Source organism: Aedes albopictus, chromosome 3, assembly GCF_035046485.1.
Source record: "Aedes albopictus strain Foshan chromosome 3, AalbF5, whole genome shotgun sequence".
Taxonomy (NCBI): domain Eukaryota; kingdom Metazoa; phylum Arthropoda; class Insecta; order Diptera; family Culicidae; genus Aedes; species Aedes albopictus.
In genome coordinates, this window is record NC_085138.1 from 144,241,252 (window position 1) to 144,266,558 (window position 25,307).

Sequence of the window (25,307 nt, forward strand, 5' to 3'; positions counted from 1 at the left end):
AATGATGCCGTTTTCAATAAAGTTCTTCAGCAAGCTAAAATCTGTCTGATAGTTGAGTCTTTGATTCGTGATTTATACGCTAGGTGTCACTTTGTGTAAATATTTAAATACGTATATCTCGATGCTCTAATGAGCTAAAAGCATGGCGTTTTTGGGAAAATTGTTCGGCAGGTTGAGATTTATACGGCAATGGTGACGCTAGGTGACACCAGCAATTAAAACGTTCAAACAATTTTATCTCAAAAATCTGAAAATGTCTAGCAAATTGTTCCGAAAGTTGAGAGAAAGTGAGACGTATCTGGTGTCTAGTATCAAACAAATTCTGGTATGAACACCCTTATGAACAACAAATATTCCATTTTAAGCATAGTTGTTTAGCAAGCTAAGCGTTTTTTTTTATCTGGATAGTAAGCGGTCGAGTACGGTGGTGCAAGAAGCATTACTTTTACGCCGTCTTTTACTCTCTTCAGACAAATTTTGTCATCCCACAATATTGCTTCTTTTGCTCCGTTCTCCTTCCGGTAGTTTCTACAGGAAATCTTCCGGGAATTTTTCCAGGGATTTTTCCGGGAATTCCACAGGTAATTTCTCCAATAATTCCACTGGGAATTTCTCAAGAACTTCCTCCAGGATTTTTTTTAGGAAATCCTCCAGCAATTCCTCCGGGGATTCCTTCAGTAAATCCTTCAGGGATTTCGTCAGGAATTCCACCGGGAATTTATCTAGGAATTCTTCCGAGAATTTCTTTAGGAATTCCTCCGGGAATGTCTACTGGAGTTTCTCCAGGAACTCATCCGGGAATCTCTTCAGGATTTCCTCCAAAAATTTCACCGAGTATTCCCCCAGGAATTCATCCATGACTTCCTCCGGGAATTCCTAATTGAATTCTTCCGGGATTCTCTTCAGGAATTCCTTCAAGAATTTCTCCAGGAATTTCTCCGGGATTTGGAGTTCCTCCAGGTATATCTCCGAGAATGTCTCCGGTAATTCTTCAGGAAATTGTCCGGGAAATCTTCCAGGAATTCGTACAAGTATTCTTCCGAGGATTCCTCAGGAGTTCCTCCGAGGATTCCTCAGGAGTTCCTCCGGGAATTTCTTCAGGAAAGCATCCATGTTTTTTCAAGAAAATGCTCTGGGAATTTCTCTAGGAATTTCTTAAGGAAGTCTTCCGTGATTTTTTTTTTCCAGAAAACTCTCTGAGCATCACTCCAGGAATTCCTCTGGGAATTTCTCCAGGAATTTCGCCACGAATGCTGCGGGAATTCCTCCGTGATTGTTTCCGGAAATTCCGCTGGGAGTTGCTCCAGAAATTCCACTAGGAATTCATTCTGGTAATCCTTCCAATTTTTTTCTGGAGAAATCTACTGGGAATTCCTTTAGGACTTCCTCCAGGAATTTCCCCAAAAATTCTTCTAGAACTCCCATCAGGAATTCGTCCGGTGTTTTCTTCGGTAATTTCTCCAAGGCTTCTTCCGGGATTTTTCTCAGGAATTCTACCAGGAATTCTCTACGGAGATTCCTCCAGGAATTCCCTCTGGGGATTCCTCCTGGAAGGAGGATTTTCTGACGAAATTTCTGGAGAAATTCCCGGTGGAATTCATAGAGAAATTTCCCGAGGGATTCCTAGGAAAAATCTTAGACGAATTCTCAGAGGAATTCTCAGAGGAATTCCCAGAGGATTTCCTAAGAAAATCCCAGAAGATTTCCTAAAGAAATTCCCGGAAGAATATTAAAAGAATTCCTAAAAGAATTTCTAGAAGAATTCCTGGAGGATTTTGTGGAAGATTCCCAAAAACAATTCCCGGAGGAATTCCTTGAGAAATTCCCGGAGGTACTCCTAGAGAAATTCTTAACGGAGTTCCTGGAGCAATTCCTGAAGAAGTTCCCGTAGGAACTGATGGAGGAATCCCTGGAGAAATTCCCGGTGATTTCCCAGGAATATATCCTGAGGAAATGCTCTGTGAAATTCCTGGAGAGGTTCCCGGATCAGTTACTGGAGAAATACCCGGAGGAATTCCTGGAAAGTCCTCTAGAAAATACCGAAAAAATTCCTGGACGAATCACTGGAGGAGCTCTCGATGGGAGTCCTACAGGAATTTCTGGAGAATTCCTGGAGGAAGTCCTAAAGAACTTTCCAGCGGAACTCCAGGAGATATTAAGTTTTTCTGAAGAAACTCCCGGAGGAATTCCCGGAGGAATTCCTGGAGAAATTCCTGGATAATTTCCGGAGAAATTCCTGTAGAACATCCCGGAGGAAATCCTGACGAAATTCCCGGTGTAATTTATGGAGGAACTCCCGGAGGAACTAATGGGAGAATTCCTGGGGAAATTTCCTGTGAAATTTCCGGAGGAAATCTAGAAAAAAAAATCTTAAGGAATTCCTGGAAAAACTTCCAGTGAAATTCCTGAAAAAATTCCAAGGAGAATTTCTGGAGAAATAACCGAAGGAATTCTTGGAGGAATTCCCGAAGGAATTCCTGATGGGAGTCCTAGATTAAATCCTGTAGAAGTTTGCGGAGAAATTCCTAGAGAAATTTCCGGTGGAATTCCTGGGAGAATACCTGAAGGAATTCCTGGAGGAATCCCCGGAGGAATTCCTGGAGGAATTTCTGGAGGATGCTCTATAGGAATTCCCGGAGGATTTCTTGAAGAAATTCCTGGAGGAAGGTCTTGAGAAATTACCAGTGGAATTCTTGGAGAAATTTCTGGTGAAATTCCCGCAGAAATTCCTGAAAAAAATCCCGGAAGCAATTCTGGAAAAAATCCCGAAAGAATCCCTGTAGAAATTCCCGGAGACATTCCCGGAAGGAAAACGGAGTAAAAAAAGCAATATTGTGGGGTGACAAATTTGTCTGCAGGGGGTCAAAGACGGTGTAAAATATTGCCTCTTGCACTACCGTACTCGACCGCCTGCTATCCAGCCAAATAGCACTTAGCATGCTGAACAACTATGCTGGAAACGGAATACTTCTTGTTCATTAGGGTGTTCATATAAGTATTTTTGTTTTTTGAACTAGACGGACCCTATCGAATAATATCAGTACCAAGGACACCAGATTCGTCTTACTTTCTCTCAACTTTCGGTTTTCTTTCTATGCAAATTCCGACAAAAGAAATGATAAATCTTGAAAGAATCCATAAAGGAATTTCTGGCGATGGGTCAGAATTCATGGAGAAAATTTTAAAGAAGTACATGGGAAGTAATACATTCTAACGGAATTCTAGGAGGATGTTCTTGCTTAACTGCATAAAAAATTCGTAAAAAATAATATTTGAAAGTTTTTTCCCAGAATGTTTAATTTTTAATAAGACTCCATTTCCATAAAGGCGTATCAGTACAGGGGGGGCGCTGAAATTGGGAAACTTTGACTTTACCATGACATCACTGAATAATTAGTACATATCACATAGGAAAACTGAATATACCAATGGTTTACCATTCTGTTCGTATGCTGCTCTAGAGACGATTTCATATGCCTATACCAGAATTCCCTTTAGACTCACTTAGCTGATTATGAAGCTTAATTAATTATGTCAACCCTTTGCATTCGTCTATTTCTCCCCAGGTGCCAACTTCGAAGCCGAAAGTGAAAAAAGTAACGTTCCTGTTGGATGATTTACTACTGGGGAGCGGCGGGCAGGACGAAGATGGACAGCCAGATGCACCCGAGGAAGCCGAGCGAAGCGAGGGGGATGAATTCGAGGAAGATGAAAGCGAACGATGTGTAACAAAAGAAGCAGCACAAGTCGTCGGCGGTGAATGGGATGTAAGTGATCCGTTTCGAGTCCGCGAGGCAGGGTGGCGGCTGCCAGTAGTGCCAGGTGCGACGAAAGTGGGTGGTAATGAAATATCAACAGAGACTATGCAAACAGATGACATTGTTTCGCTCGTCGTTGATCAGCAGCAGCAGCAGCACGTTGACAGTGTGCGAAATGTGATGACAAAAGGAAGCGCGAAGGCCCAGTGCGCAGGTCCGGAGCTGTTACATGGTCATGGTTCCGTCGACAACTGCCAGCATCTCGTTCGACTAGAGGAACCGACTGGGTGGATGAATTCCGATACACAGGCCTGGGGTGGGAGGAAAATCGACGAAATTCCAGAGGAAAGTGCATGCGAGCAGAACGCATGTGCAGAAACTGGCAACGCTGCTCCCGGTGGAGACTGGCGGCCGTCGTTGTCAGTTGGGGCACGTACGGGCAGTGAATCGATCGATGCCAGCAGAAACGGGGGCGAGGGCAACATTGTTGACGTTCAGGATGTGCAGGATGTTCTGCGGTGGCAGGGTGGCAGCACTGTCGTCGGGTCAGGTGTTCGGGTTGGCCGAATCGCGTCCGAAGTGCCGTTCGCCGAGCCTCCGAGAATCGATGAAACGCATTGGAGCCAACGGAGCCAGCAGCCAGTCGTCAAACAAGTAGAAAATGTTGTAACGTCAGTACCTACTGGTATTGAACAGCTGGAATTTGGATCCGAAAATCTGCCAAATCCAAGCCAAGCGTGTGAAAAATCGATCCAAGTTCCATCGCCATTGCACCGTTCGTCGGTTGGTACGGAAAAAAGTGGCCATCGTGGGGTAAAAGAGGTCCACTTCAGTGAACGGGAAAATTTCTATCAAAAGGGCTCGGACAGTGAGAGTGAAAATTATTATGGAACCTGTTCTCCGCCTCCGCCTCCATTGGTGCCACCAACTGGGGTTCCTTCGTCGTACGGCCTAAATGTGGAAGTTACCCTCAATGCTCATATCAATGTCCGTGGATTAAGTGAATTTAACTTTTTCTCGAATTCGAGTGATAGGCCTGGCGAGGAGTCCTCATCTTCGGCGGAGGAAAAAATTCTTAAGGATAGTGCTACCAATACCATCAGCAACAGTGGAAGGAATAACAATAGTAACGTTACCCCATCCAGTGCTGACAGTGGAATTATTATTATCGACGATGACGTAGATGAGTGTGGCTGTGAAAGTGCTTCGACGGAAACCCCAATCTGTGAACCTCTGCTAGTAATAGCGGAGGATAAGCCCGAGAAGAAATCTGTCGCACAGTGTCGAGATCAGGATACGCAGACTTTCATTGGAAATTTTCTGTCTCCAAAGAAGACCACCAGTGAAATCAGTGTGCAAGTGTGTGAAAATGGCGATTCTGACCTACGGAATATCGATAGCCTAGATTCTAGTGTGAGTGAATCGGAAATAGACGAGCGGAAGGATTTACGTTTCCTAACTAAAAATACCGATCAATATCTTCGTCCTCCGCTCAGTTTCCTCAGTGAGAAGCACGAGTGTTTCCAAGCCAGTACTCGGTTAAAGCGTCTGGAAGAACGTTTCAGAGGATTTGCCTATACGAAAAAGTTATTACGTGAATCATTTAACTCGTTGACTGGGGGGCCACCGCAGAATCTATCGTCATCCTTAAGCTCCCTGTCGACTTTGCTGGCAGATTGTACCAACACAAACGCAGCATCCGTGTCATCATCAGTGCCAGCATCATCGACCCCATCGTTGACAGCAGCTGCCCGAGCAGAGCAAGAGCAAGAAGAACAAGAATCACATGCAGGCAGAAGTTTTGTGCCATCACGAAAAACATCATCCTTAAGCTCACTACAAAAGGATGCTTTCCCAACGCGAACCCAATTAGGCCATACCCTCGCTCCAAAACGCAACGTTCCTGTTCTTCCACCACTTTCCTCCTCACTACTTTCCCTCTCCGCATCATCCCTACTTTCTCTTTCCTGCATCGATCTCGAACGAAAACAACAACAGCAACCCTTGCAGGATCCTCCATCCTCACAACTCAGCCCTGAACAGTCCAACCAGAAGACCCCTGAACAATCGCTGTCCAAAGCGTCTTCTCTGCCATCTCTACTTCCCCAATACATCTTTCCTTCGCCACCCTCCAGACCACCACCTCGACCACCACAGCTACCCGAGGAACCCCCTCATCCTCCCCCCAAACCCCTTCATCTAGACCTCCGTCCATCGATCCCAACCCCGGAATCGAGTATCGAGTCCGAAGAAATCTGTACCATCTTCCCCGGTGGGAAACCTCGCATCGAAGACCCCCTCGAAGTGGTAGAAACCGTGTTCAAAGATTCCGAAGAAGAAGACTACGAAATAATCCCACCCCTCCCGCGAAGTGAAAGTGAAGAAACGCAAGAATTCCTCAACCTCGAGAAGCTCCTGGCGGCTGATCCGCACACCAACTGCGAGTTTGATACGCGGCACCTAAACCAGTACGAACCGACGGTCTACCAGATCCGCTATTGCTACGATGAGCTCGAGGAAGAGCTAGAAGCCGAATCGGGCAGTGTCGGGGGATTGCTGATCGGACCCGAGCAGGACCGGTCCCAGCTCAGTGTGAGTGTCAGTGACGAAGACGGGTGCGAGTGTGTGATCGAGGCGGTGCCCATCTATCGTACGCTGCCGATCGATATGCGCGAAACGGCCGGCACCCTGCGGGGGCTGCTCAAGAAGCCGAACCGGCCGCCGCCGGTCCGCAAGAACCGGGTCGTGTTCGACGAGACGCGCAATGAGTTCTTCGAGGCGGACTACATCATCCTGATCCGGGAGGACTGCCCGTACGACGAGGAGGACGAGGAACCGTGCACCTGCGGGGAACACGAGCTCGTTAGAATATGTTGTGACGAAGGCTGCAACTGCGGGTACACGGACGACGGACGGACGCCACCGGTAAGTCGTTTTACTGGATTTTCATTTGATTGGGTATTTATTTTGGGGGAATATTTTTGAGGCAGTTTTGGAGAACTAGGGTAATTCGCTAATTGTTGAACACTACCCAAATGTTAAACAGTTTCTGAATATTTTATTATAAACCTTACATAAGTAATTTTCATCCAACGTATACTTATGATGTAGATGCATATACAGTACTGGCCAAAATTATAGGCAGTGATGGTGATACGATGTTTAGGTTGATAAATCTCCCTTTGAAATAGTTTTATTCAAATGCAATAATTTTAGTGTTATTGTTTATTGATCACAAAATAGAATTGCATTGTTTCCAACATGAGGTGAAACTTAACGAAAGAGAACGAATTTAAATCTTGAATTTGGTCGAAAATTGTCTGGTCAAAATTATAGGCACTTAAGACCTTCTTAAGAAAGTTTGATGTTCTATCTCAGACGTTAATAATAAAAATCATCAGGATTCTCAAATATTCTGTTTAGCAGAACTGTTAGTACGGTTTAGAATAGTGATCACTAATTTGTGAGTTTGATTTTTGGTATTTTTTATAAAATGTCCATGAGGTATATCGAGATTCTTGTGATTTCTAGTTTATAAATTTGAAGTTAACAATAAATGTCCTCCAACCGTGTCTAAATGGTTTTAAGTTTGGGTAAGTGGGCAACCGATCCAGAATTGGAACTCCTAGGAATTGTAATGGATTAGTTTTGATTGTGTGGCCTTAAAACTTATTAATTTTGATTTGTGAGATGAAGCGTTGGCTTGTTCGAAATACCTGTAGCAATCATTACGACCAAAGTTCTAATTGAGATATTTCTCGCGAACATTGAATATGGTTCTGACATACCAATAGGCATTCAGTCTACCTTTCTATGAAACCGGCAGTCCAGCTTTTATTGAAGAATTTTAGTCTTACACACTGTTTGTATCCAGTCCCACTTGTCGTTGTAAGTTATACAGCTACTCAAAAAAGCGGTGTCCAGTTCGATACAACAAACAAATTACCAACGCCTCGAATGGAGCCGAAAATATGTCTATTGGAATAAAATACAATGGTATCATGTTGTTTTGATTTATTTTATCGCTTTTGAGGAAATTCACTGGAATATGGGGTGTCTGTTAGGTGGAGAGTAGAATAATGCCATATACCACTTACCATCTAAACACGATTGCAAAGAGGTGGAGTAGTAATAGTGTGTGGGGATATATTTTTTCCACAAGATATTGATCCCCTAATTTTATATAAGGGTATGCTGAATGCCAAACGATATATCATCACCCTATCTATTGTCTAGGATAAACACTTTGATGAAAACTTATTTATAATGGTGATAAATGGTACTTCCAGCAAGACAATGAATCATATAACAAGTTGGAATATCAATTCTTTGGTTTCAAAGCCATGAATTTCCTGTCCCAGCCTGATCGCCAACTAGCCTAGACAACAACCGTATTGAGAACACATGAAGAATATTGATCATCAGTTGTAAAATTATCAATCTAAAAATTCCCAGGTACTCGTTGGAGCTTTCATAGGTATTTGATCAAAATACACCAAACGCCAATGGCCTAAACTAGTGATCGCGATTCTAAACCGTGTCAAAAGAACATTGAAAGCTCGAGGAAGTATTATAACCTCAATTTTAAGTAGTTACAGAAATAAGATATCACACTGTCTTTAGCAGGTTCACATAATGCCTATAATTTTGGCCAGGTAGTTTTTGACCAATTTCAATATTTTGATTTTATTTTCTTCATTGATATTCGTTCGAAGTAAGAAACGTTACGTTACGTATTACGTAGTCAATAAACAATAATACAAAAATTATTGCATTTAAATAAAACTATCTCAAAGGGAGATTCATCAACCTAAACATCGTATCATCACCACTGCCTATAATTTTGGCCAGTACTGTACATGTGGGTAACGATATTGCTCTAATTAAATTACAAAATTATACATATTTTACGTCAAAAATATTTATTGAAAATTGTGTACCGCTGATGACACGAAAACTGCACAATTCTTAGAATTAATTTTAAGAAATTGCTGTTACGAAATAAGCTTTGCGGGCAAATCGACCACAAATACCAAAGGCACACCACACGCATACCAGAAACCTGAATATTATCGAACTTGCATGAACCTAAAATCTTTTTCCATAGGGTTTCAGCTTATGGTCTTACCTTTCAGAAAAGCCTTTGTACAAAATATTCTATCGGTAAAAATTGAAATAAATCAAGTTTGAAGATTTACTATCAAATGAGGTATATTCAGAGCTTAATTTTGTTGATCATCCTGAACTGCAAACAACAAGGCATCGTGCGTGACCTGTCACCAGTGATGGAAAACAGTGAGGAATGCAGCTGAGTAGACACAAACGCAAAGCTATCCTACTCGTGAACAACAGAAGCCAGAATATATTCACACTTCCTTCACTCGCGAGCTAACGAAGCTGGTCGCACTCGTGATTGATTCGCGAAGCAGCTCTGAACATTTTTAAATTTTGTGAAAAAACGAATTTACACGGCCGACAGATTAACTTTTCAGGAACAATAAAGCACAAAACACTACTATCTGATGGATAATTGCTTGTTTTGCTATTAAAATCGCACTAAAATGCAATTCCCGCATCTCCACTTGAGCTTCGCGAATAAAAATTCATGAGTGTTTTTGTTTTTGTTTTGCTTCTTACTCGTGAAGCAAGCGGGTGCGAATAAACTCACACACGGCTTACTCTCGGCACCGTGAGTCAACCGTTTGTTGCTTTTACACTCGCGAGTTGATTCACGATGAGAGTGTTTCCATCTCTGCCTGTCACATACCCGATGGTCTCTTCTTAGTTTTATAAACATTAAATTCACTTGTCATTTCTCCGGTATCTGTGTTATATGGTCAGCCCAAGGGGGTCTGTCGTGGTTAATTAGTTCATTTTTTTCTATTTTGTGGGCCTCGTGGTCATGCGGTTAGTGGTGGTAAACGTTTAGGTATATGTAGTAAGTCATGGAGTGAGACTCGGAAAAAAACTTTTCGAAAAATTCCTAACTAGCTTGTGTGTGTTGTCTGTTATATGGTGGTTATATGGTGGTATTCAGTCTGTTCAGTGTCTGGCAGAAGACGATGTGAAATGCCAAAAAAAAAGAGTTTAGGTTCATGCAAGTTTGATAATACTTAGGTTCCTGGTATGCGTTTCTTTACGTTTCGGCAATGTTTCTTGTCATCTCCAAAGGAAAAATCTTTGTTCGTTTTGTATCTGTTGAACTATTCAAATGATTTGTTGAAAGAGTTTGTTGACTGCTTAGCCGAAAAATTCAACATTCAGTGCATCCAAAGAGTCGAACACTCAAACTGCCAGTTATACGATACGTTTATCAAAGCCTCCTCCAGAATCCCAATATTAAGTACTTGGCGATTTACAATTTAGGATTACGGCTTAGGCAGTCTTTGGTTTTAGCGTTGATTGTTTCTTATCTTCGCCGACGTTTCGGTCTTTGGATCGGACCTTCCTCAGGGCTCGATAATAATCAACTGGTCCCCCCCACGCAAGATCCCTGCACACGCTAGTGCAAGGACTTCCTCCGCCAAAAATGTGTAGATGAAGCAATTAATATTCGGAAATTTAAGTAAACGCGTCATACAATATTAATTGTTTATTAAAAACTTAGAACTAAACATGAAATGGAACGAATTGACGTCGGCTTTTCTGCAGCACTGGTGCTTCATTATGGTCAATACAGAGTGAAAACTGTGGGAATCAAAATAAGTACTTCAACTTTGACGATGGTTGTGGCCCAAATCACTGGATTACAATTATTCAAATTTCGACCACATCATTTCCTATATTTTCTGACGTTGCAGTAAAATTTTCATAAAGCAACTTCAATTTTTCACTAAAATACGGATTTTGAAAATAATATGTTCAAAAACGATTTTTTGAACGATAAATTGCTCCTCGTCAATTTCATCCAAGTAAAAGGACGATAAGGAAGACGTCACAAGTTGACGTCCAAAATTGAAGTTAACATTGCTAAATAGCGTGCCTCGTCTTCTGGTATACTGTGTGCCTCACCACACCCACATTGCTGCCCTCGTTAATGCTTCTTAGTTGTTTTCCACCCAATTGCTAGCAGAACGATGGCATAACTTGAGCTAACCACGTAAACAAAGTCTGATGTTAAAAGCTGCGATATTGCGGTAGGGGTAAAGAAGATGGCTGGTGTGGAAATCGTACCGGCGAATGTTCATGTTACTTAAAATATTAAACAAATATGGCAATTCACACCGTCTTCAGCCAGACGCTGAACAGACTGAATATTACGGCAACACACACAAGCTAGTTAGGAATTTTTCATTTCACGAAAAGTTTTTTTCCGAGCCTCACTCCATGACTTACTACATATACACCTAAACGTTTACCACCACTAATCGCATGACCACGAGGTCCACAAAATATAAAAAATGAACTAATTAACCACGGCAGACCCCCTTGGGCTCACCATATAACACAGATACCGGAGAAATGACAAGTGAATTTAATGTTTATAAAACTAAGAAGAGACCATCGGGTATGTGACAGGTCACGCACGATGCCTTGTTGTTTGCAGTTCAGGATGATCAACAAAATTAAACTCTGAATATACCTCATTTGATAGAAAATCTTCAAACTTGATTTATTTCAATTTTTACCGATAGGGGCTGTCCATTAATTACGTTAGGGAATTTAAGAGATTTTTCGACACCCCCTCCCCCCCTTGTAAAATTTTTTGTATGAGAACCCAAAAATTTTTGTATGGCGCGTAAGATTTTTAATCCCCCCCCCCCCTCCCTCCATAAACCCTTACGTAATTAATGGACAGCCCCATAGAATATTTTGAACAAAGGCTTTTCTGAAAGGTAAGACCATAAGCTGAAACCCTATGGAAAAAGATTTTAGGTTCATGCAAGTTCGATAATATTCAGGTTCCTGGTATGCGTGCACCATATTTACAAGATATGAAAGGATGTCATTAACAGTTTACCATTGTTTAAAATCACATTTTCGTTGTAATTTAATTTGGAAAAATATTTTTCTTATCACACTATCATTATGCATCCATGATCCAATTGTTGAACACTGACATAACCTACGATGTTAGGACCATGACTGCTAGAATTTTTTTCACTTTACCTAACCGTGCATTGCATGGGGTTTCAAGGGCGTTCCAGGGATGTTCTAGGGGTGTTCCAGTGGGATTCAGAAAGATTCCAGTGGTTTTCAATGAGTTTCAAGGGCGTTCCAGAGGTTTTCAAGAGGAATTCAGAGTGTTCAGGGGGTCCAAGGAGTATTTAAAGGCGTTCCAGGAGGCTCAGGAGCAACCCACGGGTTTTCAAGGGATTTCAGGGTCGTTCCATGTGTGTTCTTAGAGGTTGAGTGGGTCCCATGGGTTTCCAGGAGAGTTTCAGGGGCTTTTAAAGACAAATCTTTTCAGCCATTTTTGCATCTAGTCATGTTTAAAACGATTTCAGTCCACTAGAGCTCTCTTCAAATGTGCGATTCCTTGTCATTTAAATGAATTGTCACTAGCTCGGAATAGCTGGGAACAAAACACGAAAAATCCGGAAAAAAGTCCACCAGAGTGAAAAAATGTCGGATGTCGAATTTTATCAAATGTTGGACCACTGTTGGACCCACATCGGGTAACTATCGTGTCTATGTTGGGTTTGGTGGCCAAAATAAAAATAGGTGAATGATAGGTTGATGTCGGGTTATATGTACGTCATCAATTACGAACAAAGCTTCAACCGTTCAACAATTGGCGAGAACCGTCCAACATTAGGATGAGCTAGCTTAAGGAAGCGTTCAACATTTGGGTTACAGACTTCCCATACAAATGTTCTATTTTCTCTTAGAAAATGGAATTTAAGGGAATACAAATTCAATGGGCAGTATAAGGGATAAGTAGATCTAGACGTTCACTGGATATTTTTCAACTAAAGTGGAATTATGCACGGAAAAACAAACGAAAACCAAAATGTCGGTACTAACCGTTCAACAATTGGCGAATTACCCTAATGTTTATTTACGCTGCAAATCTGAAGGTTCTAGCAGCATCACGACATTTTTAATTTCTAGGAAAACTATGAAAGCCATCGTTTAGCAGTAGTGTTGAGAATGTAATTTTGGATATTCTAGATTCAATTACCTACAGCTCATTTCAGGAGGTAAACCTGAAAATATGATGTATGACAAACTTGTGCTGCTAGACTTGTTCTACAAGGAAGTCATGGAAAACCACTATTATATTTTGGGCGAATGTCATCAGTGTGTGACAACATTTAAATCTGTATTTTGCCTTACCTAAAATCTGTATCATCTTTGTGACAAAGTTTGCCGAAAATCTGTAAACTTCACAGAAAATTTGCACATAATTTAGTATTTTTCTAAAAAATCTATATAATATATATAATTTTTCTTCAAGTATTTTTTTATCTGTCTAAAAGAGATTTTTATCCCTTGGCTAATTTATCTCGGGACCCACGCTTTACTTCCCTTCCGAAGGAAACTAACATATGTATGTACTATAAATTTACTTCAATGATTTTTTGAATCTTTTTGGCAAATATATTGTGATATCGAGACTTCTTCCCGGAATTCCTAAGAAAAATAATATTGCAAGGATTTGATCTGCTATTTAACCAGTGATTTTTTTTAGATAGATTTTCATTTTTGTTTTGTTACAGCATATTGTATGAAATGCTTCAGAAGTCTCTTTATTTTTGCAGGAATTCTTCCGGGGTTCCTTTAGGCACTGTCCATAAACTACGTTGACTCATTTTTGGTCATCTCAGACCTCTCCCTCCTCCCCATCGTGATAGACTTTTGTCCATACAAAGCTTTCGAAATTTGTATGGAGCGTAGACTTTGGCCAGACCTCCCCCTCTACCCCTTTAGAGTCCACGTAGTTTATGGACAGACAACCGGAATTATTCTAGAGATTCCTCCAGAAAACTAATCAGATTTATTGAGAAAACCTACACTGAAAACCCTGCAGGAATTTTTTCCCAAAATTTCCTTTTTTTGAAGAGGCTTTCATAAAGTTTTTTTTCTTTATTTTCCTCAAAATTCAGAAGATTTCTTCAGAAATTATCCTAAGGATTCTACAAAAAAAAATCCAAGGATTGCATGATAAAAGCTTCTATTGTTTCTTTAAGATTTTCCTCATGAAGTTCGTTCAAAACGTATTTTAAGTATTTATTCAGTAATTATCTCCATAATTTCCTATAAAAACCCTCAACGATTTCTTCGGAAATAGCTCGATATTTTAAAATTTGTTCCATGGATTACTTCAGAAATCCATCCATAAATCTCTTCAGGGTATTGTTCAAAAATCCACTGTTTTCCTCAGTGAATCTTAATCCTCTAGCAGGAATTCCTTAACAAATTTCCCATTTTTTTTTCAAATTTTCCCATGCCATAATTTTTTTTGGATTCCTTCAAAATTTCCTCTAGAAAATAATTTAAAAAATCTTTTATTTTCTCCTTTTGAATTCGTCGTATATTCAAAATAAAGCAAGATATTCCGCCGAAGTTTTCTTGAGAATTTTTTTCTCAGGGATTCCTCTGGAGATTCCTTCTTAAAGCATTCATATCCTCTAAACACTTCTTCAGAAATTTCTCCAAGGATCCCTCCATTTATACAGAGACTACAGAGATTACTTCTGAAGCTCGTCCAAAGCGATTTTCAGGCAGCTTGACAGGAATTTCCACAGAAAATAGTGTAAGGATTTTTCTAGACACTTTTCCAAAGATTCCATTAAAAAATCTTCCACAAATTAATTCAAAAATGTTTCTATGACTTACTTCTAAAACTTCTCTAGCCCTAGCTAGGTTTCTTTTTAAAAAAAATCTAGGGATTTTTTTTCAGAATAGCTGTTATGGATTGCCTCAAAAAATATCCACGATTTTGCTTAACCCTCCAATGCCCAACCCCGCCTTTAGACGGGTAAAGTTTGAGCATTTTTATAATTTTTGTTTTATGAACAATCAAAATTTTTATACTTTTGACTGATATTTAGAGCTGTTCTGTATATCTCAAAATGTTTTTATGTCTTTGAAAGCGTATTTACGTAAATTAAATCATTAAAAAAAATGTTTTAGTCACTTTTTAGAAGTCGTTGTCTATTTTGTGTTGAATCGCTACAAATAACATATTTTATTTTTTTTTTAATTTATTCTATCATAGTAAAATAGTTTAAGGGAGTCGAATACACTCTAAAGTTATTTTCCTTAAAATTACATGAAAATAAAAATATTTCAACAATTATCAAAATGTCTCCGTCTCCAAAAATTCGTATTCCAAATAGGCTTCCAGGAAAAATATAAAAGTGAGGGGTCGTACAAAAATAAAAATTAGGAAAATCAAAAACCGAATTCACAAAATCGGGAAATCAAAAGAATCATCTTCCAAAACATGTTTAAATCGATTTTAGATGACGAAAAATTATATTTAGATCAAAATTTAAAAAAAACTATTAAAAGAGGTGAACCAGCGTCTGGCTGAAAGCCTCTTTAATAAAGAAAAAAACATATTAGAGGGTTAAGCAATCCACAAAAAGTCGCCATTAGAATTTGTTTTTGCAGATTCCACCTGAAAATTTCCTTTACACAATCTTCCATAGATTCCTTTAAATATTTTATCCAAATTGTCTTAAAAAAAAATAGCATGAATTCTTTTTTTCTACTGTTTTTTTTTCTCGTTCGGGACATAACCACTGCGACCAATATTTGATCTATTGTGGTATACCCCGTGTCCTTTGTATAGTGCATGTCGTATTACATTATCACCATTGAGAAGTATCAAAGTATTCGGTTTTGTGACAGTACCGCCGTGCGGGGCTTCTTTTTACACTTTTTCGTGGTTTTCAACTTTATGACATTATAACTCCCAGAGTAGTGAATGAATTGCCACAATTTTTACACATAATAATCGTAAGTATGTATGTAGGATGTATGCAAAATTTAAACTAAATCCATCAAGTAAACAAAAAAGTTGTTCATACACCAATCGGACACATCTCATATAGAACTGGATAGGGGCTACTTTGGACATTTTTATCTATAACAATATTGCATTTCAAATTTCAGGGTTATTTAGAAAACTACTTTGTACCAATACTGTAGTATACTATACCAGTCATGATTTCAATAAATATATGCGTTTTAAGATGGTTCTGTGCTACATTTGATATTATGAGCAGCGTGATATTGCTATATAGATAGCCTGAAAAAAGGGACCATCAATCCTTTATTTAGGTGAAATGGTCATTTATCATGTATAACGATACAAATATTCGATTGTATATGCTACGTTGATACATTTTGAATGAATTGAGCAACCCTTTGAAATTTATGAACTGTAGAAACAATGCTTACTGACCAAATGTTCTGAGACGTTATGTATATTATATTGGTTTGTTCGATGTTTTTCCATGTCCTGACAAGCAATAAACGGTTTGTTTGAAATATAATTTCAAGCAAATGAAGGGAAAACTATTGCTTCATAATAGTCCCAAAGATATCAAACAGATTTGAACCTTATTTTGAATTCTAAAAATTCATATTCAAAAGTGTCCAAAGTAGCCCCGCATTTCAAAAGTAGCCCCGCACGACGGTAGTCATTTTCAACTTCATCGCAAGTAAGGATTCTGATTGATAGGTTCCGCTTTTAATACGCTCCTTTTTCAGTCAAAATCGGATCCCTTAACAAAAAGTCAAGAAATGATACCGATATTGACCATGCATCGGAACCCTAGCTCCTACTGCTACCATTAACCCTAAAAGGGATACCTTCATGGCCTCAGTTTCGTCATCTCGCTGAGTGTGTTCCATCAAAGACGAGCTCTGAAAGGCGCCTGAGGTCCAATGGAGCCCAGGTATCCCTTTTAGAGTTAAATACTGATTTTTTATTATTTTTTTTAGATTAGGATTACTATATCTATTTTTTCATTGGTTTAAGATCCATCTCGGCCAGAAGCAAACCAAGAACTATCACTATTACCAAGCAATGAAATGTAATAAGGACCAAAGTTTTTTTTTTATTACTAAAATAGGCTGTTTAGGGGTCTCCAGCTAGCCTAGTGGTTAAGGCTCTGGATCGCCAATCCGGAGACGGCGGGTTCGATTCCCGGTCCGGTCGGGAAAATTTTCTCGACTCCCTGGGCATAGTGTATCATTGTACTTGCCGCACAATATACAAATTCATGCAATGGCAGGCAAAGAAAGCCCTTCAATTAATAACTGTGGAAGTGCTCAAACACTAACACTAAGTTGAAGTGAGGCAGGCCAAGTCCCAGTGGGGACGTAGAGCAATAAAGAAGAAGAAGAAGAAGAAGGATCTTTAATACTTGGATGCAGTTAGGACTAGAGTTCGGTTTGGTAGATCTTTCGCCGCAACGCAATCCAATAAGGTGATCTACCCTTGCTACGGGCTCCGTTAAAGATCGAGCATCTTTGAACCCCCCTCAACGATTCATCCATCAGCACAGGTCGCCTGACACCTTGTGTTGGAAAATTGTCAACGGAGGAAAAATTTCCGAAATAATAATTCCGGAGTAAAAGGTAGTCGTTTATAATTACTGGTAGGGGATTATTATTTTCCTGAAATGCATGATGTTTGTCTTAGTTGTTGTCACTCATCAGAACCAACATTAGATAAACACAGATATCCTTAGTCTATACGTCTAACTTACGTTTAGTCTCCTTGCTATGCCAAGTCCAGTATATCTGTCTGTCTTCTTGTGCCGGTCTAACGTTGCTGCCTGCTGCAAATCACTTGCTGTTTATGTGTGAGCGAGCGATTTTGTTCGTTCAATCCGTACTATCGATTCGTACTTACAATCCGTACTATAATTAGGCTATATTTAGATAATTGCATGTCCTTAAGTATTTCGTTGATTTAGTTATTTACCCTTTAGATTGTAAGTGTTCACTAGTAATTTAGGTTAAGCGTACGGCGATATTAAGGACTACGAATTCCTGATAAATTTCAGAGCATGTTAGATAACAATTCACTTCAATATAAGCATTACAAAATACCTTCTGGTATACACACTAGTTCACAAATATTCTAGTTCAAATTGTTCTAAAATTAGTGCATTATTAATAACCTAGAATTCAATACCTGGTTGCACATAGATGCACTTTCTCTTCCTTCTATCATTACATCTGTCTATACATCTGCCAACTAACCGCTATGACAGTCCGTGTCATATCTGCTGACAGTGGGTACGATGAATGGTTCGTGTTGTAGAGATATCAAACTTGTAGAGGCGCGCTGGCGTGGATTCGGCAACACCTTGGATTGGGGTTCCCTGTTTGGTGGTGCGTAGTGCTATTCTAAGCCGGCAGATACACGGTCTCTGTGACCAGTTGTCTGATCTCTTGTGATACATCATTCGTTTTATGTATTACCACCTATCGAAGCGATATGTCACTATGAGCAGAAACGCTTAGCGCATGATCGTCGGATATTTCCCCGCAGGGAAAAAAAAGCGTTGTATAAAACGAAATACCTATCAAGGCTGCTAGGATCAGGACCATATATCAGAAGGCTGTAAAAATCCTGTAAAAATGTTTATTTTTATTATAACCTCCTAGAGAAATTTATGCCGGTACTCTTCGAGGCTGCTGGAGAAACTCTTGCAGCTTTTGACAAGTTCGACAGATGTTTCTAAAAAAAAATCTTATGGGACTACTTCGGAAAATCTTCCATTTATTCCTGCTGAAATCTCTCCATGAATGAAATTCTCCTGAGATCGTTTTCAGAAACCTTGCACGGATGAAACAATTTGCCAACGATTCTTTTGCAAAATCTTCCATGGTTTGTCAAAAAAAATCGTCATCAGGGATGGGAACACTCACTTGCAAAGAGTTACACTCACTTGCTATTTTCTCAGCTCAGAAGCGTGCAATCAAAAAAACGTTGTATGGACGACTTTTGCTATGTGATTTGGTCTAAACATTTGCCGAATAGAGTAAGAGTCGCACACACATACCAAAGTCTCGACAGAGCTTCGAAGGAAACTCTCCACGAGGTGAATATAAAATACACTCACCTCGTGGAGAGTCGCTTTCACAGCTCTATCACGACTTTGGTATGCGTGTGCGACCCCTACTCTATTCGGCAAACTTTTAGACCAAATCACAAGACAAAAGTCGTCCATACATCGTTTCTTGATTGCACGCTTCTGAGCTGAGAAAATAGCAAGTGAGTATAACTCTTTGCAAGTGAGTGTTCCCATCCTTGACCGTCATAAGTTGTTGAAAAGTTCTCCAAGGATTTTCCCAGAAAAACTTTTATGGATTTACTCTGAAATTCCTCCATGATTCGTTTTTGAGAGACTTTACCGCTATGCGGCATTCGTGTCTCCTCCATGAAGTCTTTGAGAAATACCTTCAGGGATTTTTTCCAGTAATTCTTCTATGGGTTCCTTCAGAAATCACTTCGGGAATTTCTTCATAAAATCTTTTTAGGGTTTTCTAAGAAAGAACTCAACAGCTCGAAAGATTTTTTTCAGTGACGCCAGAAGGAATTCTTCCAAAGATTCCTTAAAAAACTCATCTAAAGATTCATTCATAAGCTTTTCCTTAAACCCCTCATGAAAACCGCCCAGAGAATAATCAACAAATTCATCCAAAGTTTGGTTTTAAAAATGCTTCCAGGAATTCGTCAAGAAAATCTTCCAGGGATTCCTTCAGAAATTTCTCGTGAGATTCCTTGGTAAATCTTCAAGGATTTCTTTGCAAATTTTTCCGACAACAACTCTTAGAATTCCTTAAAAAATATGACTTTAATTCCTTCATAAAATCTTTTTTGTTTACATATTTTCCAAATTCATGCATGATTTCTTCTTCAATGATTCCAGCAGAATCTTTCTCGAAGATTCCCGAAGGAAATTCTCCTAAGCTTTCGTCAGAAATTCCTTCGAAATACCCTTACAATTCTGTAGGCTTTTTCCAATGTGATGTTGGCGTCAGAAAATTTTCCATGTATTTTTATGGACTTCTTCCAAAATTACTCCGCGGATTCTTCGAAAATTACTCCAGGGATATTTTCAGAAAATCTTCTACGAATCTCATAAGAAATTTCTTCTGCAATTTCTTAATAAAATCTTCATATGATTGTTCAGAAATGTCTCCACAGATTTTTGCATATTTTCTTCCTGAATTGTCTCCTGGAGACTCTCCTATGATTCATTTGTTAAATTTTAACAGGAATTACTTCCGATGTTCCGATGTGGGGTTTCTCCCTTTGAAGCGGTAAATCTACTGACTTACTAAAATAACTTAGAAAATCTTTTATGAATCGCTTCAGAAGTTCCTCCAGGACTTACTTTAGAAGTTATTTAAGAAATTCTTCCTGAAATGTGACGAAGGATTCGTTTCGAAAACCTTCCGTTGATTTCTCGAGAAATTTTCAGAACTTAGTTTTATGATTCTAACAAAAACTTCTCCAAGTATATCAATACAAAATCTTTCATGGTTTCCTTGGAAATTTGCTTCAGGTATCCTTTCAAGAAAAGTTCGGAAAATTTTCCTGAATAATGTTTTATGCAATTCCTCTAAGAACTAATTTAGAATTTCTGGGAAATGTTGTTCAGGAATCCCTTTAGAGGTTTCTCCGGAAATTTCTCTGAGGATTGCTTGAGAAAACTTTCCTGCAGATACTCATCCACTGATAGGATAAAAAAAGACTCACATTTAGAAGACACGGTGTGTGTTGAATTCACAAGTTAAAAGATACATTTGTGAAAAAATTACCACTCGTTTTGGTGAGATTCGAACCCACAAATTCGTACCGATAGTCCGACAGTTTAGCCAACTAAGTAACACAACAAGTTACGATTCTGCAGAATTCAAGGTCTGGGTTCGAAGCACCAGCAAATTATCAGAAGTTTCTCCACAGCTCTATTGAAATCTCTCTGGAGATTCTCTCGGGAAATCTTCCAGCAATTTCTTCAGAAAATAGGAAAATCAGAATTTTTCAAAGGATGATTGAGACAATCCCTGAGATTTGCTTTTGATACTGTTTCAAAAACCTATTCTGGGGTTCCTTTAGAAAATCTTCCACGATTTAATTTTCAAAGTTGGGTGGTGGATTCCTTTAGAAATTCTTTCATGGATATTTTTATAAAACCTTCTAACTCCTCCTGTTGCGAGAATTTCTCCAATGATTCCGTTAGAAAGTCATCAATAGATTCTATCACATTTTTTAAAGGATTCGTTAACAAAATCCTCCAGGCCCTTTGTTCTGAGATTTTTTTCAAGCATTGTTTCGGAAACTCGTCTAAACCGTTAGAAGAAATTCTTCTAGAGATTCTTCCAGGAATTCATACAGTTATTCTGTCATATTTCATCTAGTATTCCATTGGAAATTTTCGAAGAAATATCGGCAATAATTGCTTCAGGGGTCCATCAGCGTTTCTAGCATGATTTTTTGTGTGATTCATGCAGAAATTCATACAAAGATTGCGCCATGAGTTTCATCGAATATTCTCCGTGTATTTCGCCAGAAGTTCCTCTAAGATTTCCAACATTTTTTCCAAGCATGCCCTTCGGATTTTCCCTTGGATTCATTCAGGTATTCATCCAGAAAAAAATCTCCTAGGGATTTCTACATGGATTCCTTTGCTTTTCTAAATTCCTCCTTTTTTTCATGATTTTTTTTCTAATAATCCCACTAGGTGTTCCTCAATCTTCAGATATTTATATATAAATATCTTCAGGAGTTGGATGTACGAGAGTTCCACTGTTGGACAACCGTTACCGAAACGTAGGGACGAATCGAAAACCGTTTTCGTTCTAGAGAAAAAAGGACTGATAAAACGAATTCCCTAACCAAGAACATATCTTTTGAAGTGTTTTTTTTTCAGAAATTTCCTTTGAATTCCTTCCGACATTTTTCCAGGAATTGTCTCCAGGATTCCTCCATAGATTTCTACAGCAATTCGATTAGAGTTTTTTTCAGAGGTTCATTTAGATATTTCTTTAAATGTCCATGTATTCCGCCAGGAATTCCTTATTATTTTTTTTCCAAAAGTATCCAAAGTTGTTAAGAAATATTTCCAGAGACTCCTTCAGTATTTCAATCATTAGTTTAGGAATTACGGCAATGATTTTTTCGGAACTTTTCCATGTATTTTTTTTAAATTCCTAGAGATATGATATGAAAATCCTCCAGAAATTTCTTGAATTATGAACAACTTATTTTTTCTTGAGAAGTGGTTATTCTGTTGTTTTGAGCAGGAAAACAGTTGACGAATTGATTTGCTTTTTGCTGTAGAAATCTCTACATAGTTGTTTTACGACCACTTAACAACAATCGGATATTATCTTGTCGGCCCTATGCGTTAGACATTTAAAAGAACAGTTCAAAGATTTAATGGAACGATCGCAATGCTTTTTTTTATCTCCCAGCAAGCCCGTGCGCAAGGAAGGGGTTTTAGGAGTTAAACTTCTTCCATTACCCTAATATCAAAAACAGGGTCTGACGTATGAAATTGATGGCTCATTTATGACATTAACGCATTGCTTGTGTTTTGTTTCAGAGGTTCTTTATCTGGCCTTTAATGAAGACACATCTACAACATACCCAACAATAATGGAGATGATCACGATACGTATACTCACTCACCCTTCATAATCCGAACCCATTACGCAACATACCGATACATCATTTAACCTATTCAGAGAGACATCAAAAGTCCATAAATCTCATTACGGTATCGCAACAGTAGCACACATCATCTTGTATAACTCCAGGGGCTGATCCGCGTCGCGTCGTTTCTCGACAACTCACGCGTGCTGGTGCTTTTCTCATCTCTGTTCCCGCAGAACCCAACTGTTGTATATTGATCCAACAAAGTGCCTATCTGGCAATGGAGCGCAATAACGACGGCATCCATCCATCCTTGCACTCGATTTCTCGGACCCACTGTCCGTGAGCGAAGAAGGACCTCGTGAAACAGAAGCAACACACACGCCTCCGGTTGTTTCACCTTAATTTTCCTCTTTTCCAGCCGCCGCCGGCCGGGTGGCAGTGGCCCATCATTTTCTATTGTTAGATTCACGTATTCCCCCGGCTGATAATTTATAGCCTCCATAAACGTACCGTGCCCACGTGCTTACGGTGTTCGGCAGGGGTGCCAGATTCACAGATGTTTTTGTCTGTATTGGCTCAAAAAGTTCACAATGTCTATAATTTCCTACAAGTTTTTGAGAGCTTCAAAAATAATCATACCAGCAATTCTGTTTCCTATCAGGTTCCACAGTTGAAATGAATTGATGTCATGGATAACTGGTTCACTATTCTTCTTTTAGGTAAAATATCTCGACAGGGATGAAGCCTGCTTCTCAGATTTGTGCCCTATGAACTTTTACACAGCCATACACTGAAAACTGAATTCGTGTATTGTTCTCTATGCTCAAGGAAGTACAAATATTTCACTTCACCTCCAGCATAGTCTTGCTGTGATACAGTGGAATCTTGTATTCGGCATCACTGGCGTAAGCTGAGCACAGACAGGTTTTCGGCTGGTCCCACGCGATTTGAGCAGCGATTGACGCATTTTCCCCTTTCCATCCTACGGACCGCTTGACCAGTTGTTATCCGTGGGATACTAGTCAGCCGTGCCGCCACTAAAACGCTATCAATATGTGGCCGTTGTCCTTGCTTGAACACATCAGGAACTAAAAATATTGCTGTAAAAATGGAAACCTCATACATGCCTCAACACACTGGGGATTGAGTTGAGCTACTGATTGTACAAGCGTGCCTTTACGAGTGGCAGGTCATCCCTTGGGATGTGTGTGTGCACAACTGTCACTATTTATCAGACTCGACAATTTCCACTTCATTCTTCCACCCTTTCAATATAAATTCACATTTATTCGTGAATGTTGAAAAAAAAGCATGGAAGAAGATATATCAGTTCACTTATATTTAAGTTCAACTTGATCCAAAGACTACAAATCTGACAGGACCTCGTAAAAATATGCTGCCGTAGTTCTGCAATGTGACGTAAGCGACCTTGGCAACTCGTCTGGAAGAACCTACGGAGGAATTCCTGAAGGCATCTCTGAAAATTTATTCGATGAATCTCCAAAGGAATCCCTGGAGGAACCTTCGACGGAATTCCTGAAGGAATTTCTGCAGAAATCTCTGGAGAAATCTCCGACGGAGCTCCTGGAGGAATCTCCAAAGAAATTTCCGAAGAAATTCCTATAGTAACTCCCGAAGGAATTCCAAGAGAAATCTCCGAAGGAACTCCTGGATTATTCTCCGATGGAATTCCTGATGGACGCTTCAAAGAAATTGCTGTAGGAAACTCCGAAGGAATTCATGAAGGAATTTCCTAAAGAGTTCTTGGAGGAAACTCCGTAGGGATTCCTGGAAGAATCTTCTAAGGAATTCCTAGAGGAATCTCCGAAGGAATTCCTGGAAGAATCTCCGAAGGAATTCCTGGAAGAATCTCCGAAGGAATTCCTGGAAGAATCTCCGAAGGAATTCCTGGAAGAATCTCCGAAGGAATTCCTGGAAGAATTTCCGAAGGAATTCTCTCGAAGGAATCTCCGAAGGAATTTCCGAAGCCATTCCTGGAGGAATCTCCGAAGCAATTCCTGGAGGAATCTCCGAAGCAATTCCTGGAGGAATCTCCTAAGGAATTCCTGGAGGAATCTCCGAAGGAATTCCTGGAAGAATCTCCGAAGCAATTCCTGGAGGAATCTCCGAAGCAATTCCTGGAGGAATCTCTGAAGCAATTCCTGGAGGAATCTCCGAAGGAATTCCTGGAGGAATCTCCGAAGGAATTCCTGGAGGAATCTCCGAAGGAATTCCTGGAGGAATCTCCGAAGGAATTCCTGGAGGAATCTCCGAAGGAATTCCTGGAGGAATCTCCGAAGAAATTCCTGGAGGAATCTCCGAAGGAATTCCTGGAGGAATCTCCGAAGGAATTCCTGGAGGAATCTCCGAAGGAATTCCTGGAGGAATCTCTGAAGGAATTCCTGAAGGAATCTCCGAAGGAATTCCTGGAGGAATCTCCGAAGGAATTCCTGGAGGAATCTCCGAAGGAATTCCTGGAGGAATCTCCGAAGGAATTCCTGGAGGAATCTCCGAAGGAATTCCTGGAGGAATCTCCGAAGGAATTCCTGGAGGAATCTCCGAAGGAATTCCTGGAGGAATCTCCGAAGGAATTCCTGGAGGAATCTCCGAAGGAATTCCTGGAGGAATCTCCGAAGGAATTCCTGGAGGAATCTCCGAAGGAATTCCTGGAGGAATCTCCGAAGGAATTCCTGGAGGAATCTCCGAAGGAATTCCTGGAGGAATCTCCGAAGGAATTCCTGGAGGAATCTCCGAAGGAATTCCTGGAGGAATCTCCGAAGGAATTCCTGGAGGAATCTCCGAAGGAATTCCTGGAGGAATCTCCGAAGGAATTCCTGGAGGAATCTCCGAAGGAATTCCTGGAGGAATCTCCGAAGGAATTCCTGGAGGAATCTCCGAAGGAATTCCTGGAGGAATCTCCGAAGGAATTCCTGGAGGAATCTCCGAAGGAATTCCTGGAGGAATCTCCG

The 25,307-nt window shown here is 39.9% G+C and overlaps 1 protein-coding gene across 4 annotated transcripts in view; it reads left to right on the forward strand.

The window, feature by feature from the left end:
• The window catches only part of LOC109424064 (uncharacterized), a 376,421-nt gene that overhangs the window by 17,024 nt on the left and 334,090 nt on the right, over positions 1 to 25,307 (forward strand). For all 4 annotated transcript variants that reach the window (XM_062842268.1, XM_062842269.1, XM_029880478.2 and 1 more), the window contains exon 2: positions 3,567 to 6,683. In XM_062842268.1, coding sequence (XP_062698252.1) covers positions 3,567 to 6,683 — 3,117 coding nt within the window. The remainder of the gene's footprint in view (positions 1 to 3,566; positions 6,684 to 25,307) is intronic.